This window comes from Phalacrocorax aristotelis, chromosome 2 (genome assembly GCF_949628215.1).
Source record: "Phalacrocorax aristotelis chromosome 2, bGulAri2.1, whole genome shotgun sequence".
Classification (NCBI taxonomy): Eukaryota; Metazoa; Chordata; class Aves; order Suliformes; family Phalacrocoracidae; genus Phalacrocorax; species Phalacrocorax aristotelis.
The window spans coordinates 62,409,076-62,428,887 of record NC_134277.1 but is presented as its reverse complement, the minus strand read 5'-3'; the positions used below and the strand labels follow the sequence as shown (position 1 = coordinate 62,428,887).

The 19,812-nt window shown below is 38.4% G+C and overlaps 1 protein-coding gene across 10 annotated transcripts in view; it reads left to right on the top strand.

Moving 5' to 3' along the window:
- The window catches only part of TNS3 (tensin 3), a 238,425-nt gene that overhangs the window by 102,531 nt on the left and 116,082 nt on the right, over positions 1–19,812 (top strand). For 8 of the 10 annotated variants that reach the window (XM_075083811.1, XM_075083809.1, XM_075083808.1 and 5 more), the window contains 3 exons: positions 8,778–8,819; positions 16,501–16,553; positions 17,366–17,537. In XM_075083811.1, coding sequence (XP_074939912.1) covers positions 8,778–8,819; positions 16,501–16,553; positions 17,366–17,537 — 267 coding nt within the window. The remainder of the gene's footprint in view (positions 1–8,777; positions 8,820–16,500; positions 16,554–17,365; positions 17,538–19,812) is intronic. The other 2 variants (XM_075083812.1, XM_075083814.1) reach the window with 1 other exon arrangement.

The window sequence follows — 19,812 nt, the reverse complement described above, 5'->3', positions numbered from 1 at the left end:
AATTCCAGCCTTTTAGTTCTCACATAAATAAACGATGCATACGCCTGCTCTAAATTAGTGCTACATATATTTAGCCAATGTAATGGTTGTCTGAATTGCTCTTCTTAATGTGGCTTCTAGCAGGAACTGTAGTTAAACTCTCAGTGGCATGTTTGTTGGAAGACTGCTGAAGCCTGATGAAACTCACAGATGCTCTTTCTTCAGAATGTGGGTTTTATTGATTATTTTCAGCTTGAATGTATGTTTCCAGAGAGGCCCTTTCTTCCCATTTCTTATGAGCTGTGTATCTTGAAGCTTTGTAATGACATCAGGATCCACATATATCAGCCCAATGCAGCTGTTAGGAGTTTCAGGTGCTAAAATATAAACCAGCTGCTGTTAAGTGTTCTAATACCACTTATTTTATGTTGTGATGCACATTCCTCTGTTCAGAGAAAGGTGGATGATGTTAGTCCAGCTCTGTTAATTCAAGTCAAATGTTTAGCAAAGGGTGACCTATCCTGGTGCACTTTATTTAATGAATGGATTATTTGTGGCAATGGACTTTCTTTGCAGATGTGTATAGCATGATGCAAAGCTTTTTAAAAAAAATCAAAAAGGAAAAAATAGTGCCATGGTTACTGTTTTTTTCTTTTTAAATCAACATTTTTAATTAAAAGAAATTTGCTAACAAGTACACACATTTTTCTTAAACAAGTCTTTTCCTCTAGTGCTGCAAGAAGAAAAGAAGTTTTGGACCCTAACCTTAAAGCTCCAAATACTTTTCATTTCATCTGTTACTTTAAAAAGATAAAAATAAAAGGAAAGCCAATGGAAGGATATTATTTTTGGGTAACTTTTAGTTTCTAAGTAGTATTCTAGGAGAGTTTAAGATGCTTCAGGAGGGCAGTAAGTTTGTCATCTTCACAGAATTTTTTTCAATCCTTCATGATAATGTATCTTTGAAAAGAATAAAGGAAATGAAATCTTAGTTCCTCAGAGGCCGTTCACATATCCCACCAAATGTCTTGTGGTAGTGAAATGTGTCATGAAGGCTTGAACCTCTTAGCATACGTGGATTCTTATCTTAAAATCACTTCACTGGTTAGATGGTCCTTATCACTGCATGACTTGTCAGTTTTAAGGCACGATTAAGTAGTGATCTTTACCAGAGAAATTTCTGATGTAACCTTTATAACCTTTCTTTTTTTACCCTCTTCTTTTTTCTTTCTTCCTTTTTTTTCCCCAATTGGTTAACAAGGAATTCTGCATACCTGTAGTGCTGCCATTTAAACATCACATTTCATAACCAGCTGTTATAATGCAGAAAGATTAAGTAGACACTTACCCAGCTACTTATGTTTTATTGTAATATCAGTTCAAGCTGAAGCTTGTTTAGGTATTTTGCTAAGTCTTGGGTGGAAGTTCAATCATTTTGATAGAAATTTGGGGGAGGAGGGGAGGGTAGCAGTAGTTCTGCTTTTTTTGTTTTGCTTAACTCTGTTTTTCTTAAGTATGTAAGCTTCTTTTTCTGCTTGTGCAATTCTTTGATTCTTCTCTTCACATTCATGCCCCTCTAAACAAACCAAAAACCTGATTTTGAACAGTGAGTCAGACTGTGCTCTGGCCTATCTCAAAGGAGGAGGGGAACATAATAAAACTAACGGTGGGAGAAAAGGGGTTGTGTAGGTGGGGTTTGGGTTTTTCGGGGGGTAATGTGTTTTTCATTTGTGTTTTTTAAAAGAGAGGGAGAATACCTTGAAAAACTTGCCACAGAAGCGAGTGGTAGAGTCACAACAGCCTCATCCTAATTGCACATCTTATTTTCACTTGAAATCTATGATAGTTAACACATACCTTCATGTATGTGGCAGCATTTTCTCAAAGGCAACTAAAAGTGAATTTTTGCAAAACTGTATAATGATACAAAGAAAAAACAGAAATAAAAACCGAAGTGTAACTGGGGAACGAGAGGAAGAGACAGAAAACTGTAAGAAAACTCAGTACTTTTAATGGTGTTTGAAAGAAAATTAGTCCTTTTTAGTGAAAACTCCTCCCACTCCTTTTTGCATGGTGCCTGGTGAATGCAGTCCTCCCCAGATGCTCTGGCTGAGAAAGATCAGTAGAAATGACAACATGTATTTTTATCCTTACTGCATTCATTTACTTTTTAAACTCATTTTCCCAGAAAAAATATGTGAGGCGGTCTGTTGTTCCCATGGAGCTCAGTCCATCTGTTTTTAATGTGAGCCTGCACGAGATTTTTTGAGAAATATGAGGCTGAATTACTGTTTGTGCTGTTGGGAAGGCCTGAGCGTGTAGATGGATTGCATTCTCCAGTTTCATTTTAAGTCGGGCCTCAGTTCTAGAAGACATAAGATTGTTAACTTGGGTTAATCAGGTATGACCTCCAAATACCCTGGAGTACGGTGACACTGACTAAACTGAATTAGGAATTGACATAGGCAACAATTTTGCTTTGCCAGCTATGGTTTTGGTTTCTGGCTTAAATCAGTAAAAGCTTTGTTGGAAAATTGCATCAAGTGGGTTTGATTTGTAATAAATGTCTGTGACTTATGGCTAATTTGTTTCTGGGTTTTTGTTTTTCTTCCTTTTTTCAATCAATAGCATGGAAATCTTATGAAAAACTAGGAAAATACCCAACTGTCTTATTTACAGGGACTTACTTTTTCCCCCTCCTATTTGCTACATTCAAAGTTTAGCTCACAGGACCTGAGATGCGCATACAAAGAAAGCATTATATGCATATAGCAAGCCTGATTTGGTGGAGGTAGAGGGCACACAAAGTCTACCAGACTTCCCTATTGGTATGATTTTTCCTGCCTCCTTTCCTCAGTCTCATCAGAGCAGTTCTGCCATAGAACAAGACAGGCTGTAGCTGCCTGTCTCGTGAACATGCCTGCACTCTTGGGAAGGGAAGCGCAACAGGGCTGTGCTCCTCTCTAGTTTGTTTGCAGTGGGTGGGAATATCCAGTGGAGGTTTATATTTGCATGTTCAGTTCCTGCTTTGTCATCATCCAGAACCATAGTGCCTGTATCTCCATGTGAAGAAATCTGTGGGCTTAGGAGAAACCTTTATGGAGATAATGTTTCTGCACTTCCGGTTCATATAGCTTTCCTGGACTTATGAGGAAGCAAAGGGGCCTTGACACTTTTTTTGTTTAATTAAAAAAGAGAGCTTTTTTTTAAAAAAAACCAACTTGCTATTAAGTTTTGCTTTATTAAATTTTGAGCTCTTCTTTTTTCTTCTTTTCCTTTTTTCCAACTTCAACAACCAATGATATTTCTACTTTTCTTGATTTGGTAGTGCCACATTCCCCCAGTAGTGCCACAAATAGCAGAAGTACGGACTGGTGAGACACCTTCCTGACAGAACCTGTGAGCTGCTTCCTGAATTGAAACACTTGACACGCTTATTTTTCAAATGTTTTTGGATTTGTGGATCCCGAGAAGGGGGTTGATGTGGGCCTTTGTATAATGCATTTCTGTGAGGTTTGTTTTTCTGTTCCAAGTGCTTACCAGAGTAAGGCCATGGACCCCACAGGTCTGCAGAGTAGAGGTTCAAAAGTCAGTACCTTATTCATAAATGTCTCTGACGTAAAAGGGAACAGAGAATCAAACTGCATGAATCTGGACACCTCACTCTCCCAAATTAATGAAATGTCGTAATCCTGAATTGAGCTGTGCAGGGTATACTAAATTCAAAAGCCAGTCGTCATATTTACCAGAAGGGAGGACTCATGTTGTTTCTAGGAATATTAGAGAATTACAAGATTTAATAAAAGTTTTGTTATGCGTGTGTTCAGTCCCTGGTGTTCATCAAAATGAAATTAAAATCAGGCTTTCTTTGAACAAAAACAATCTGCAGAAATAGGGGATCAACGAGCAGGAAAGGTTTGGTAGTTTCCAGAGCCAGGTTTGCCACCTTATTTGTTTACTTTCTCCAGTTTGACTCCTACCGTTTCCACTGAGTGTGGTGCTGTTGCAGGGCAGAAGCATCTGCTTTTCAGAAATGTGACACTATACTATAGCAGCTAAGTCCAGCAGCGTGATGTTCTTGCAAGGTATAGCGTGCTTCTTTCTGTCTTCCCAGCTTCCTTCTTTTAGCTGAAGGAAAAATGATCTATGTTTCAGACTCCTCAGTGTCATTAGTTTTCAGTTGGCATAGAAACTCTTTTTTTGTTTGACTTTACTAAAAAACAAATGGACTTGCATGCATTCTGCTTGACAGATCACACTGGAAAAGGGAAATACACACTCCAGGGTAGTTTTTTTTCTGCTTTTCTGCTTAATTTTCTATTCCATAATAGCTTCTCCCAAGAGTGACAGATCTTATGTTGCTTGTGAACGTGCTTTTAGTTACTCTTGGGAAAATATTTTCTCAGTAGTGGGATGTGTAAAAGGAAAGAACTGTACCAATTCCATCTCTATAAAGTGTCTGCCAGCCAAACATATTTTTTTTTTTTAAATTACTGTAGCATGAAGTATTACAGTGTCATGGAGGACTGCCACATGTCATTCAAAAGGACAGGACAAATCCTTTAGTGTTCACTTAAAATCAGTTTCTCTTATAGTCAGTATTCACTGTAATAAGCACAGGTGTCCATGTGGACCCCTCTCTTCAGACAGAACTGTGAAGCAAATATGATTTCTTAGGTTAAATTCTGATGTTTTGTCTGACTGTTGTATAGTGGTGGATCATGTTTGCTCATTGCTTAACTAATTTTCAGTCCTTAGCATCCCATTCAATTTTGGTTCATCGTCATGCTGTCTTTATTTGCTTTAGATTAACATTTTTCATATTGGCTCAAAAATTTAGTAATGAAGTGCGTGAGGCAGAGCTCTTATGTATGAACTTGCACGGGAATGCACAATTGAAGCTACAGCCTAATTATTTTCCTTTGTCGCCCCTCCTTTTTCTGATTGATGGTTGTATTATTTTTCTCAATGTCATTAAATGCTGGGGTGAGACAGGTCAAAGCTCAAGTCAGTTTCTTGGTCAAATGTCACAGCATTACCTGGTAGATTTAGGGGAGAAAGGGAGGGAAGCTGGAGTCCATTGGATTTTGAGTGTCTTTAAAGTGGAATCCAAATGAGAATGCTTTCAGGGCAAGGTAGCCCTACTGAAAAGTTAACAAAGGTGAAGACACTCTGCATGTCTTGAATCAACAAAGTGTGTAGAGCATCTCCTCTGGCATTCGTTTAAGTGGTGATGTGTAATTACTGAAAGGAATATAACTTTTTTTTTTAAGTAGAAGTGTCTTTTGCTTTAATGGCTTTATTTTTCCTTCAGGTGCGAACAAGAATGTTTTGCTGTGTTTGATAGTCTTTAAATGCTATGGTCTGTGAGGTGCACAACTGATGCACATGAGCTATAATACGCTGTCATCACAATGTTCATTATCCTATATTGGGTCAAAGTATAATGACTGTACATGGGGCTAATGAGATGTGAGTGGCATCTAATCTCCTATTGTCTCTTACTTTTCTCACCTAGATGTCCCATAGACTTATGTCAGCCTGGCTTCTTTTCTATCTTTTCCTTTTTCTCTTTTAGGATTTAAAGACAAGATTTATAACTGGCACGGTTATGTCTTAGAGTGGTCATCCCATGCCTATGTAGAAAGTAATGATGACATTTCAAGAAGAAATGCCAAGCTTTCACTAAAAACTTTAGAAATTTGAGATGTACATCTTCCTTCTTATTGTGGCTGATAGTCTTGGTTAAGTTCTTTAGCTTGGATATTAGAATATATTTTTAAAGCCCCCCTTCATTTGTGTCCAGTCAGAGATTTGAAGCTGGATCTTCCACATCTCAAATGAGCATACCTCAGTAGTTAGCCACTGAAGAGCTTTATTTGTAGTTTTAATCCTAGAGTTGACAAATAGACAGCAGGAGTAGCATATTTGGCTTGGGTACAACCATTTTGAAGCTGTGCAGGGAACATATGGAGACTTGCTTGTACATTCTTAGGTGAACAGGTTTTGAAAGAAAGGGTTTAGATCCTGGGCAACTGCATACTGTGTGTGTGTAAGTATACGAGTGTGTGTATGCGCACACACACACATATACATGTGTATATACAAACACATGTATTTGCCTGAGATGGGTTTTTCACTGCAACTCATTTCAGTACTCTTCTTAAGTCAGAAGAAAAAGGGAACAGTGTGATCCTGCTAGCTGAGATAGTTATGTCAAGCCCTTTGCTCCTAGCACTCTGTGTTCCCTCTCTGTAGTAAGGTGGAGAGCGCTGTGGCTTCTAGAAAAGTGAGAGAATATGAAATTTCAGTAGGGGCATAACAAGTTGAAGAGCAAATTCAAAAAATAAAAAAGAGAAGAGGATATTTTTGCTGCTTATTTCATGTTCCACCTACTATATTCTGGAAAACTTTATACCAATCTAGTGCCAAACTGAGCAATACAAGGAAAAAAATCCCTTTGGACTGGCAAGTGTTAGGAGTAGACCTCACTTACATGTCTATTTTATATGCAATAACACAAACAGGCTGCTTAGTTGTTCTGGAAAGGTAGGTCCTGAGTTCAGCTTGTGCATGAACTTTCTGTTGAAGAGCAAAACATGTGGTGTATTTTGCCAGGCAAAGTGTCTTTGTACAGACACCCACAAGTGAATCAAAAAACTATATTTTGTATGTTTTGTCTTTTCCTATATGGTTCTGTTTATTTCTGCTAAGTAGCAGTGAGTCTCATAAGACTGTGAAATAGTAGTAACTAAGGTTAGAGTGATACAGGTGATTGTCCTATATATCACCTTTAATCTGCTGAGGAGGTCTTTGAAATTACAATCAGTTTAGGGTTTCTGAGTTGAATTAATAGCACTAGTCAGTCTATGTTGGTTCTGACTGACAGGTTTGCATGTTTAATGCTGTGGAGATCTGATAGCTGGCAAGCTAAGTCAAGTTTTTAAATAAAAAATAAAACAACCTCAAAGCCTATTCTCAATGGTTAACTGTGAGCCAATCTCGCATCATAAGGGTTACGGTTAGTGCAGGATGTATGCCCTGGTAAATTTGTGTGTGGGTTCATTGCTACTGTGATTTACACTCTGAAAATCTGTAACTGTGTTTCCAGTTGAGATTTGCAAATAGAGTGTATCTGAACTTCAGTGACCTACCAAAAAAAGAGTTGACAGTTATAAACCTGTATCTCTAGTTCAAAGCATCTTTCCCGCAGCAGGCTTTGGAGTCAAGTTTTCAGTTGTACCAAAACGATTCAACAGGGAGAACTGGGGGGGTTTTGTATTAGTGTCTATGCCATTTTAAGATGGTCTGATTTTTTTACCCAGAATCAGAAAAGTTTCCTGAGACCTTTTCCCTCCTTTGGGTGTACGCTCCAAATAAGTAAGGTTCAGTACCAGTTCCTCTCTTACCTGTTACTTAGTCTATATGCGATAATGTGCCAATGAAAATTATGAATAGGAAAAACAAGTTTCATTGTGCATTTTGTGGTTCCTTTCCTGTCCCTCTTAGTTTATGCTTTAAATGTACAAAATATTAAGATTGATTTGCTTAAGGTTTGCACTTCTCAAAGTGTTGCAGAATGCTGTTTGTTAGTTTTGTTTGCTGTTTGTTTAGTTTTGTTCCAGAGGTGTCTATATTTCAGTGGTGGATATATTTCAGTGATCTATGTTCTGTATAAAATGTGCATGCATGACTTTCCAGACTGTGAAATGATTTTGCCTTCTGCAGGGTAAAGATCCAGATGGAGTGCTAGCTGTAATGATAATGCTGTTGCTACAGCAGTAATATAGCTTGCTACAATTTAGCTTTAACGTCTTCTGAGCAAAACCTTGTTGATTTTTGCACAGAATTTGACATTGTCTTTTGAAGCAATATTTTTATGCAGTTGACCATTAGGTATTGCTCGATACATAGTGGGCTCTTTGCAGACTTGCGGAGTGGGGAACACTGAAGTTTAGTACAGTCTCACGTAACCTACAGCACTGACTTAGTTCTAGTGTTACGTAGTTTTCTCACTTTGAGTATTTTTCAAGGTGAAATACCTCTGTTACTCTCCCACTATAATTCCAAATGGTAAAATCCCTAATCCAGGGTATCTTCTTTCATGAAATGCCAAGTGTTGACTTTGCTGAAGTCTTAAGCAGACATTTTGAGGTTTTGTTTTGTTTTGTTTTTTTAAAACCCCAGTTTTAACACTGCACTTCCCCATTATGTTACCTTGATTTCATGCTGATGGTAGTCATCAATAAAAAAAAGCATGTACTGATGGAAGGTTGTACTTCTGGTGATTCATGTTAGATTTTCATAGTAATGGATTGGGTCATTTCTTTTAAAGGGTTTATTTTAAACCCCACAGATACGATTTAGCATGTTTCAAAGCCTTGAACAGAGATTTTACACAGTGCTTAAAGAAAATCCTAGGCAGTTCACTTTATCAACACCTACTCAAGTGTCTGTTTTCATGAAAAAGCAGAAAAGGAGAGATTAGAAAAAATGCAAAAGGGAATACATGGTTAACAGCATATATCTCCATGTATATTTTAACTTGGAATAAGCACCCTCAGTAGCTGAGTGCAGACTTACAAGACCTGAATATGCAGGTTGATAATGTAAAATCAATTTGTTTTCAGTATCTGTTTGAAAGATAGTTAGGTTATTAATGCTGTAGAACATACATATACTTCTGAATGGTTTATTTTATTTGTTGTGTGTGTATGTTAGGAGGGGATTTCTTAGAATATAGTTAAACTATGTGGAAAATTAAAGTTAGGTTTTTTTTGAACTTTTCTCCTTTGCAGGCTAACAACACTGAGGCCGTTAAAAATCATGTAATCAGAACTGTAAGTAATTCCATTTTATTTATTTCTTTTTCATTTACTTGGCCTGATTTATTTTCCTGTTTGTGGCTGCTTATATTTATTACATCTTCACAAAGCATTCGTTACTAGCCATTTTCAAAGCACGCACTTTGGTTTCTGTACTGTGTGAAATTAGTCTTTGATTAGGAAAATTAGTGGGGGTTTTTGCCCTCTGAGTTTATCTAGGAACAATGAAATGAACTGTCTTCCTTATTTCTGAATCAAGCAGGGGAGAAGTAAAGAGAAATATTTAAACCTTCGTAGACTGATTGTATTCAGAGGAGTTTAGAAATTCAAGAGATTTTTTTTTTCTTCCCAGCAGGAAGAATATTAGTTCTTGTATTATGGTCAATGCGCAATTGTTCTTTTAGCCCTTATTTGCTCAAGTTACTGAACCATGTTATTTACAAAACAAATTAAATGCCCCTTTCAAACCCTTTATTATTATTGCTGCTGTAGTACTACTCGTACAAGTAGTATTGAATATATTTATTGAAGTGCAATAAAACCCAGTCTTCTAAGTGATGTAGAAATTTCTGGGAATGGGAAGTATTGGACATTTCAATACTGATAGCACTTGTGAATATACTTGTAGCACAAATTCTGTGAAATAAGATGAAGAAAAGACTTTCTGAAGTCCTTTGCAGTTGCCTTTTATCAGAGATGCCAACTTCCTTTGGTTTCTAAATAAATCCTGGGAGATGCCTATAGTTAATTATCTGTTAGTAGGTAACTCTGGTGCAGGTATTTGGTTCACTGCTGTAAAGATGAAGTTAACATATAAAAAGGGGCAGAGGGAAGGACTTAGGAACTTACAAGATGCATATGGTCTTCACGGATTCATTGTTCAATTCAGGAGCGGCGCTCTATTGCAATAAATGAGCATCTACCTCACAGTGTTAGTCTTGTGTGCATTGCATTTGGTTTGTGATGTCATCTGTGGTTCAGTGCTGAGGACTGGTGCCACTCTGTGCAGGGCGTTGAAGAGTTCTGCTCCTTGCCTACCAACATAGGCCGGAGACCCTCACAGCGGTTGCATTTGTATTAGCAGTATAGTTTATTTAATTGGGGTGGCAATAAATGTTTTTGTACAACGGAGGTAGCCTCTGTGGTTGGATCCATGCTATTATCCACGCTGTTCTAGTAAATTTATAATTATTTCTAAGTTGCTAGAATATATTTGATGTTGAAACCAACTAAAATGTCTAGTGACAAGACTGTTTCTCCCTTTACTCTTCTCTCCCTTAACCAGGCAAATTAACTAAAATTAAAAAAACCAGAGCAAATTCTTTGTTATCTGCATGTGAATAATTGGTTTTGACAGCTGCTCCTAGTGTAACAACTGTGATGCAAAATAATGAGATACATTGTGAGGAAAATAATTGCAGATCATTTTCTATGGAGTTGGATGTTTTTAGCTTCATTGTGACCTCTGAATACTTCAGAGGATTTTCTGTTTGTACTAGTCACTTATTACGCAAGCCAAAGTCTTATGTTTTGGTTTTTTTCTTTGTGTTGGGTTTTTTTTTTCTGTACATGTGGTAGCTCATGCACAGCCGTTTTGGAGGCAGCCTTAATGGCAAGCAATGCTGCTTCAGTGGTGCCTTTTGTCCTATTACATTTTGCATCAGTTGTTATTTAATCATTAGCAGTTTTCCTGAAATTTTTGGTAGTTGCTTTCCATGGACCAGTATACCCCAGGAGCAATGGCTGGCATGGATGAGGGGCAGGGGTCATTAGGTAATAGAAGAATGTTCCCAACTGCTACACAGTGGTATTTATTACTATACCTACTATTCCAGTGGTATCTATTACTATTACTGTTTGGGAAAGAGGGGAGGTGTAAAGGTGCAAGGCTGGGGATTTGTAAGAAAGTGCTGTTTCCAGATAGTGGGGCTAGATGCCGTTGCCTAGATGAGGTTTTTGCGGTTCTGGCTCTGTGACCCGTGACTGTAGCACACATCCTGTCTGTGTAGTGTTAATGGGAGGTTCGTTCCTTGTCTTCCTGCCTTCTCTGCCTTCTAAATTTGTGCCACGCTTGTTCTCCTTTTTGATTATTAACTAAATTGGAAGAGACTGCTTTAACCTGCTTGACCCTTTTTTGGCTCTGGGATTTCTCCTCCCTTCCTCTCTGTCCTTTGCATTTTGTTCCATGGTGTCTGATCCAGGAAAGAAAAGCTCTCTTGCTTTTCCCTAGCAATGTGACTACTAATGGAATATTTCTAGCGTCAGCCCTTACTGCTTTATAGGAAAGCTGCGTAAACATCAACAAGGAGAGTTTGGCTTGAATTCTAGGTACTGTCAGAACCAACTTTTTCTTTAATTCTAATGTTTGGGATACCTCTGATGCTTGGATAATGCTTTCTTACTCAGGAAATCAGAAGTGCATTTTCTTCATGCCCCTATGGACTCAAATCTTATTTTATTCTTAATATTTACATAATAACAAATAAATGTGGCTTCTTCTTTCAACTAAAGGCTGGCAGAAGTGATTTGTCACTTTCTATCCAAGAATTCCGTGTGCATAATTTTCCGTTTGTCAATAGGGTGCTAAATCTGTGATGAAAATTTGCTTCAGTTTTGATCTCTTGGGTCTTAACTAGGTCAGAGAGAAACTTGAGAGATCTACTTCTTTAGTCTTTCCATCTGCCACCACATCTTTCCTTTCAACTGTGGACATCAATGTGTCTTTTGACAGAGTTAGGAAGCAAAGCACATACATGCAGGAACTTTGTGTTAGGTGCTGCTGAGTCATATTGTACAGGACTTACACAGAGCCTCATAATGTGGTAGGTGTGAATTAATGCTGAAACCTTTACACTCTGTGCTTAATTACATTGCTTGTGGATAGTATTCATTCATTCAGGAAGTGGTTTCAAAACTCTGGAGTAGTTATGAAACTATGCTACAACCGGAGCTCGAGCACATGTATTATTTTAGTCAGTTGAGGTAAACTCCTTACTGAACACTTAACATGGTAATACTTAAATATGGACATATTAAGTTTCCCCCATAGGTTTGCAGTGGAACATGGTCATTTGAGTGTTGATGTGACTCTAACTCAGCCAGGCAGGTGTATTCTTGGTCTGTGTGTGCAGGAGACAGTGTTACACAGCAATGGTTAGGGCTAGGAGCTAGCCTCATGAAGCTTGGTGTGAACTCCTAGTCCTGAGACACTGTAGAGCTAAGGCATCAGAAATATGATGGTTTTCCAAATGTGTATATGTATGTTTGTAAAATTGTATATGAAGTAAAACATCGATTGTGCCTTTTTCTCACATGGACTTTACGTCCATTTAGTATTCCCTCCTAAAGAGCCCTCAGTAGCAAAAATTTGCTATGTGCCTTCTCTCTGTTATGAATTTCAATTTTTTAAAAGAGGAGAAAAAGATGGATAAAGACCCAGCTGTACCAGGAGCTTTCAGGCTGCGAGCGGGGCTGCTTTTCTGAATCAAAGTGAGTTGGAAGATTATCTTCCTGCAGCACTTAGTTCCTTGCTGCCCTGGCAGGTTGGGAGATGGAACTCCATATCCAAGTGCCCCACAAACTTGATAAAGATGAGCTGGATTACAAAGCCCTACAGTTAACCTCTTTAGGGAAGCCTGGCCTGTCTTGGCTGAAGTGTTATAGGGAAGAATTGTGGGAGCAGCTTTGCCAGCAGCTAAGAGTCAGGGTAGCTTTTGGCAGGGAGACAGCAAGCTGGGATTTATAACTTCTGCAGATACTGCTACTTGCAAGGGGCACATCTGTCTGGACTCTTGCTGTTACACTACACAGGGGAACAGACCATTATTTTTATGGTACACAGTATACAGAACAAAAATAAAATGTACAGCCAAAGACCCGTTTGCAGTACAAAGAATGATAAATCTCTTCTGCAGAGAGTAAACCTCAAAAAGATATTATTTTATTAATTTTTTAATACTTACTGCAGCAATAGATATACAGTAACCCAGAGAGATTTGTATTCACAAGGCATAAATCTTTGTTTTCCACGTTGGGACTCATTCTAAAGCCAGAGGCCAAAAGATTATGCAAATTTTGGTTCTCATCCAAGACATCCAAACATGTGTTTCACTGTAGAATCTAAAAGCAACTACTGTGTCAGTAGGAATTATCATGGAGAAGCGGTCTAATGATCAGTGTAGTTCATTGTCCTGTCTTTTCTGCAGTATGAAGTATATAGGACTGTCAAAGTATGTTCTGATACCTTTAAGTCACAGCTTACTCACTGATTTACATTTAAGATAATTATAGTTTCTACTCATTGATCCTTACACTTGTTAATGCTCCCATTCAAGAAGCAGCCCAGGAGAGAAATAGCTGAGCTGCATGAATGCATGCCAGATCCCAGAGTCATGAGTTTTCAGTAGTGCTGTTCCTCAGAGAAGCAGATAGTTTATGTACAGCTGTCTCAGCTGTTCAAAACAACCCGGTCCTTGAAACCAGTAGTTCTTATATTCTGCTGAGATGGCTTTTAAGCAGATATTGTATTATTATATTATAGTTCAATGCCAGGAACAGGACTTTGGGAAAGGGTACTGAATTATTTTTCATTTGGCTTCCTTAGCTTGCCTTTGATTCTAGTCTCAAAAGGGGTAAGTTGTTATCTCACCTGGTATTTCTAAGCCCATGTGTGGTCCACATGTCTAGTTTTACTTTGGTATTGGAAATGAGCAGTTTACATGTTAGGGTTTGTTTTTGGTTTTTTTTCTCCTAGAGCTGTCATATAAAAGATAGTAAATCAGTGTACTGATGAAATGCAAATGAATTTATTGGGGCAAAACTAATCTTACTTCACCCTTTGTCCCTTTGGTGATCTTTCTGGTCTCTGAAGCTCTACTACAGAGGACTTCAGCCTATGAAGTGTGTAAGCCTACTAGCTGTAACCCAAGTTCCCTTATTCAGTTCTTGGAAAGGTTGAGGATGATCATCTTGCTAAGACACACAATTTTTTTTACAGATACTTTGTATTTTTTTTTCTTAACAGCCATTATTTTTTACTTCTTTTTCCCATGTCTTTCCTTGAGAGACAGCCTTTTGTCATAGGTGAGGGTATGCAGGCTTAGCAGAGAGGTTATTTCTTATTCCTTCTGTTTCTGGACAAGTGCAGAAGGTGTCTCAATGCCACCTCAGTGCCACACTGTGAGATGGCCTGTACTGTACCTGCATCATGGTTTTGCTCTGAAGCTGTGGAGAGACTGTAAAAGTACGAGATGCAGCCTGCTGCCTGGGACAACACAAGTGTGCTATTTGAACAGATTCACCCTCTTTGGTGTCAGAGGAAGGTGAATAAACAGGACTGATCTCAAATGCCTGCTTTGTCTAAGCTGTGCTTTAATTGCTGTCTCGCCCACTTCCTACACTTCCATTGACAGCAGGATGTGCTGTGAAACTTACCTGCTGTTGATGGTTGTGACCTTATGAAAGTGACGCAGAATTAAATACGGGTCTGTTTCTTAACTTCTGTATCATGCCTAGACTCTAATGGACTCTGAGAAAGTTGGGATAGCAAGCACTGCAGTGTGACCAGGACTAGATTCAGGAGCCAAAGATGGTAAAAGCAGCAGTAAGGAGGATGTCAAAGGAAAGAGTTGCATGGCTTGAGTTTTTACTGGAAAGGGGCAAGGATGCAGTACCTTGGATGCAGTGAATTTGCTCTTTAATATCATTCTGTGGCTGGAGAGAAGACAGTTGTCTTTTGAAAAGCAATTGCTTCCCCCTGCTGGTTTCATGCAACAACTGCAGCTAAATTTGTCTAACCAAAAGGCTCTTTGCACTTGTTTACATGGACTAACTTTTTCTGTGTTGTTGTTTGGGATTGATCTGTTTGTTTGGGATATTCATACAGTTTTAAGGAATTTTTGTAGGGAAATGGGAGGTGTTTTCTTTTTTCAAAACTCTGCTTCTCAAATGACTGGTTAATACGGTCTGCAGTGCCAGGCATTGCCAGGAAAGCAGGGGAACAAGAATTATGGGGAGAAGCTCAAGAAGAATAATCTCAGGGTGGACTGTCCTACTGGCAACAAATCAAGCACTAGTTCCACTGGATTACAGTTACAACTCCAAGTTTTTAGCCAGGTGTGGTCAAACACGCCATTGTGAGCCATTATTTTTTTGTTCCCCTTCATCTTCTCTACTGCTGTTTGTTGACAGGAAGTAAAAATTTTATCTAGTTTTGCAAGATTTTCTGTGTAATTGTCCATCATGGGAGATGCCAAATGGCATTTGTTGTCTTAAAAGACTAGCCAAATGTTTTGCCATTATCCTTCCAGTGTGCAGCAAGGTAGAAAACAGTGGCGTTTTGGTGTTTTTTGGTTTTTGTATTTTTTTTTTCTTGGATGGAGATGACTTGCCTTTATTGGATGGTCTGCCCTGTGCTGTTGAATCCTGTGCTTGGTGAAACTCATATTCTGCTGGTAGTTGTGTGTGACTTGATCCAGAATGAAGAAGAATCCCTTCTTATTGGTGAAATGACCCTGAAACCATACAGAAATGTTGGGTGAGGGGAGCGGGGAAGAGGTGGTCACAGAAGTTCAAGATTGTTTTTAATTGACTGCTAAACCTGAATTAGTCAGAAGCATGGTAAGATATGGCTCATGTTTACAGATTGCCTATTGTGAGAAGTGCTGTAACAGGTTCTTCATGTGTTGGGGTGGAACATGTTGTAGGGGTATGTGCATATATGCTATGTGTTTCATCAAACCTTTAAAAAGCTTTTTCAGTAACCGTTTTGCCTCTATAGGAAGTCATGTATTATACTGTTGGATTTTGCTAAATATTAGCTATGAAGGGAAAAATTAGTGATGTAGTCATTGGCAATTAGTAAACAAAACAAATAGTAGGAAAAACTGAAGAAAAAAGAATGCATTGCTAGCTACAAGATAATTAAGCTGTGGAAGAGAGGAGGAAGTTACTATAATCTAGAGGACATGCAGAAGAACAGATGCCTTCTTCTAAAGCACAGTATCCCTTCTTATCCTGGAAGGAAGTGATACTGCCTCCTCTAGATGTCTCTGTTTCTTTCCATTACGTATAGAGAGCTTGGGTGACTTATCACACTGGAGCTTAATTCTGAGACAGCTAAAATTGGTTAGAAAAATTCTATTACTAATGTTCATGGGGGAGAAGATTCTGACACTTTTTAACGCATCTTTACTGTTACTGAAGAAATGGAACTACAAAAGACACACACTAAATTCTCATAAACCAAACCCATTGTAGCTCAGGCTTCTATTCAGGACTAACCCAGGACTCTGCTACAGGAATAAATTGGGTATATTTTTCAATATTGTCACAAAAGAATTGCTTGAGAGGAACTTACTTTTGCAGTTTTATATAGAAAGTCAAACTCCTTCTCAGAAGTCCATTGAATGTTTTCTCTAATCTTAATGCACTTACTAAGAATACAAAGGACAACCAGTCCTTCTCTGGCTGTAGTGAGTTGGAAGAGGTGGTAGTGAGTCTGTGTGAAGAGCTGGACATAACCTGGCCATAACCACAGTGTTTGCAGTCAAAACATAAGGCAATGATGCTATCTTATGCTATTGTTGGTATGGTTTTCCACAGTATGGACATAACAAATGAGGAAAAAGGCAGGAACGCTGACCTCAGTGACAGCAAAGAAGGTACTGGATTGACTGCTCTGTTTTCTTTGTTTCAGAATTCCAGCAGTGCTTCAAAGAACTGCTCTTTCAGTTGTGACAAAGGATCACGGCAAGTATTTTCATATTTTGTGTAGCAGCGTCACATTATGCTGTAGTGGGTTTAGGTTTTGTTATTTGTGGTTGTGGTTTCTGTGAGTTGAGTCTTCTGCAAGACATGTCCTGCTATGCAAGGACCCTTTTACAATCCCTGTCTGAGAATACAACCGAGTGTATTTGCTGAGCTTACTTTTAACTTAATGACTGTATGCTTCTGGTTATTCTTGTAAGGTAAGGTGCCTGGTTGTGCCCTCAACCTGGAAAAGAAGGAGAAGTTAGAGTAAAGAGTATCTGTAGACTAACTTGTGAGATTAATTGCATTACATTGGTGTTTAGGTACTGGTTTTGGGTTCATTTCAGTGTTACTCAGAGCAGATTTCAAGACAGGATCTATCTGCAGTGTTTTATAGATCACTGGTGAATCTACCAATTTGTAAAGCATTTGCAGAATTCTACAGAAAGAGAGATTTGTGCATACATAAATACCTGTATGTTTTCTATTTAACTACCAAATTTGTTGCACAAGTGTTTGTCAAAGGTGCTTGTATTCATCTTACTACTTTTCTACATTATTGGTTGCAGAGATTTTTTCATTATAGTTTTGTTGTGAAGAACTTTGATGTTTGGCTAACTCCATTAGGTGCTCCATAACTGAATTGAATAATTTGAGCTCTGCAGGCGTATAATAGGTTGTGATTGTAATGAAAATACTGGAAACAACAGATGCTTGATGGTATGAGTCCAAGTTGCAGTTTCTTCTCATTAATATGCAATGTTTGATCTTGGCTGCTTTGCTCTGAACTGCCACATCTAATTTCTTCACAGAAGTGCAGGCTTTGATCACATTATGGAGGAAGGCTATGAACTTGACCTCACTTACATCACAGAGAGGATCATCGCTGTATCCTTTCCTGCTAGCTGTTCTGAGGAAACTTACCTCCACAATCTACAAGACGTAACCCGAATGCTGAAATCCAAACATGGGGATAATTACTTGGTATGTGCAGGATCAGTCTTTTGTGGTACATCTCCTTCTGTCTTGCAGGAAGAGCACCAGTAGGTCCACATATATCATTGTAAACTAAAAGACACTTGTCTAAAGCCTCTTTGTTTCCCTTTTACAGCTTTGCAAGCAAGAGCAACATCTTCAGTAGTGTTTTAAGCTGTAAGGCAAGGACAGATATTAAAAGCACTTCTCTGCTGGCAGCACTGCAGTCTCTGTTGTGATAGCACATAGTCAAATGCTGGAGAATAATTGCACTGACTGTTTTCATTGTCCAAAGCATGCTTTTAGAAGATACACACTCTGCAACGTGGAGTGCGTTCTTGTGCAGCCAGCTACATCTGGGTCCTCAGCTGGGTATCTGGTGGTCTCTCACCATCATGTCTTGGCTATTTGTACTATATATTGTGAAACGATATCTAAAATTAGGATTGCTGTTTGTGCGTTCTGTCCAGTTCTTTCTCATTAACTTGATTTAAATGCAATTTTTCCTGCTGTTTAGTTTCCTATAGGAAATTAAGTTTTAAGCAAAACTATAATGGCCTCTGTTTGCAGATTTTATTTTTTTTTAAATGATAACCCAAACTGTTAATCTCCTGTGCTGTTTTCTGGCCAGTGCATCTAAACCCTATGGCATGTATTGTCTCAGCTTGTTTTATGAAGGTGAACTTTAAACAGGGCCAATATTTTATTTCCTTTTTTCTTCTACTGTCTTTTTAGTTAGCATGTGTAAACTGTTGGAATCAAATCCACAGCTTCAGGAGCATGAACTTGACTCACAGTGGAAATTAGTGTCTGGAGAGATTCCACATTGTGATTTAAATACATTACCTCTTGCTCACAAACCAAGGTGTTATATATGTGTTATGAACCAGCTATTGTCCTCAGGATGCACTCGTAATTCTTGTAATGTGGTCTGATGTCCTCAGCATGCTACCTTCTTGTGTTGGCTCCTTTTCCATCAGGCACTGGTAGCTTCTGAAGGTACAAGGTAGTAACAGTTTGAAGGTGATCTGTATGTAAAGCTTTACTGGTTCAAATTCACCTGTTCTCAGTGGCCGTTCCCATGCAACAACAGTGTTTTGGCGTTTGTGAAATAAGCTTGTCGTCTCAGTCCAGTTAAATCTCACTAAATACCTGTTTGTATTACAAAAATCTGATACATGGTAAATGTTGTTCAGGAAGCCCGCTCTGTCTAACTGGGATTGCAGTCAGTTTCTCTTGTAAAGTTTGGATCTGTGGGATTTTTTTATTTTGTTGTAGTTTTGTTCTATTTATTTATTTATATCCTAATGAGTACTTTGGAAATCAATTGACTTGGTCAAAAGAAAGTTTGATGCCATCTGTTCCAAGTATATTTCTGCAAATTTGCAAGATAACCTGACAAACCACAGCCAGGTTGTAGATCCAGAGGGCTCATTTTTAAACTATCTTTTGTTTCTCATGTTTCAAAGGCCCCTTCAGTCTGCTCAAGAGGCATGTGTATAACAGCAAAAAAATGCCCCCAAAAAAGTTATGCAAGTGAGCAGTTCTGAAGTTGCTGAGAACAGTTTTACTCTTTTATTGGGTCAGGGTCTCAGCTAGCAGAATGTATACTGCAAGTCAGCATTTGCCATTTCTTATCTAGCTGTTCTCATCCAGATTTATATATAAGTTAAACTGTTGCCACTACAGTTGATAGGACAGAGAAGGGGAATGATACACCCAAAGAATTGGGTGAGTGCATTGTTGCCTGTTCAAGTGTCAGTTTGTTATGAAGAATATGAACAAAAACATTTTAAGTATCACATTTTCTCTAACAGTAGAGGATTATACTTCGAGAGTCTAAGACCAGAGTCCTTTATGGAGAGATGGAAGCCTGTCCATAGCTTACAGTAAATTTTTCTCTGCTTTGCTGTCCTAAATAAAAAGTTTCCCGGAAGTCTTTGGTCCCTAGAAGAAATGTGACTTTTCTCCAACAGAATAAAACTTCAAAACTGAGGTTTTGTAGAATCTGCATAGTACTTTAATCAGTTTATTCTGTTTGGTGTTGTGTGGCCTTGGTCAGCAAGAGGGAAGTCACATTATGTTGAAAAATTCAAGGTTATGTTACTCCAGAAGAATCCAGAGCTGTAAAGGCCTGTTCTTTAAATGCTGATAGCCTGTATAAATGGGCTGTTAAAACAAGCAAGCTTTTATGCCAAACGTAGGAAGACTTTTTCAATCATAGAATAGAATCACAGAATAATTTAGCTCATGGTCAATTCTTTTTAAAAAGTGAAACAAACCC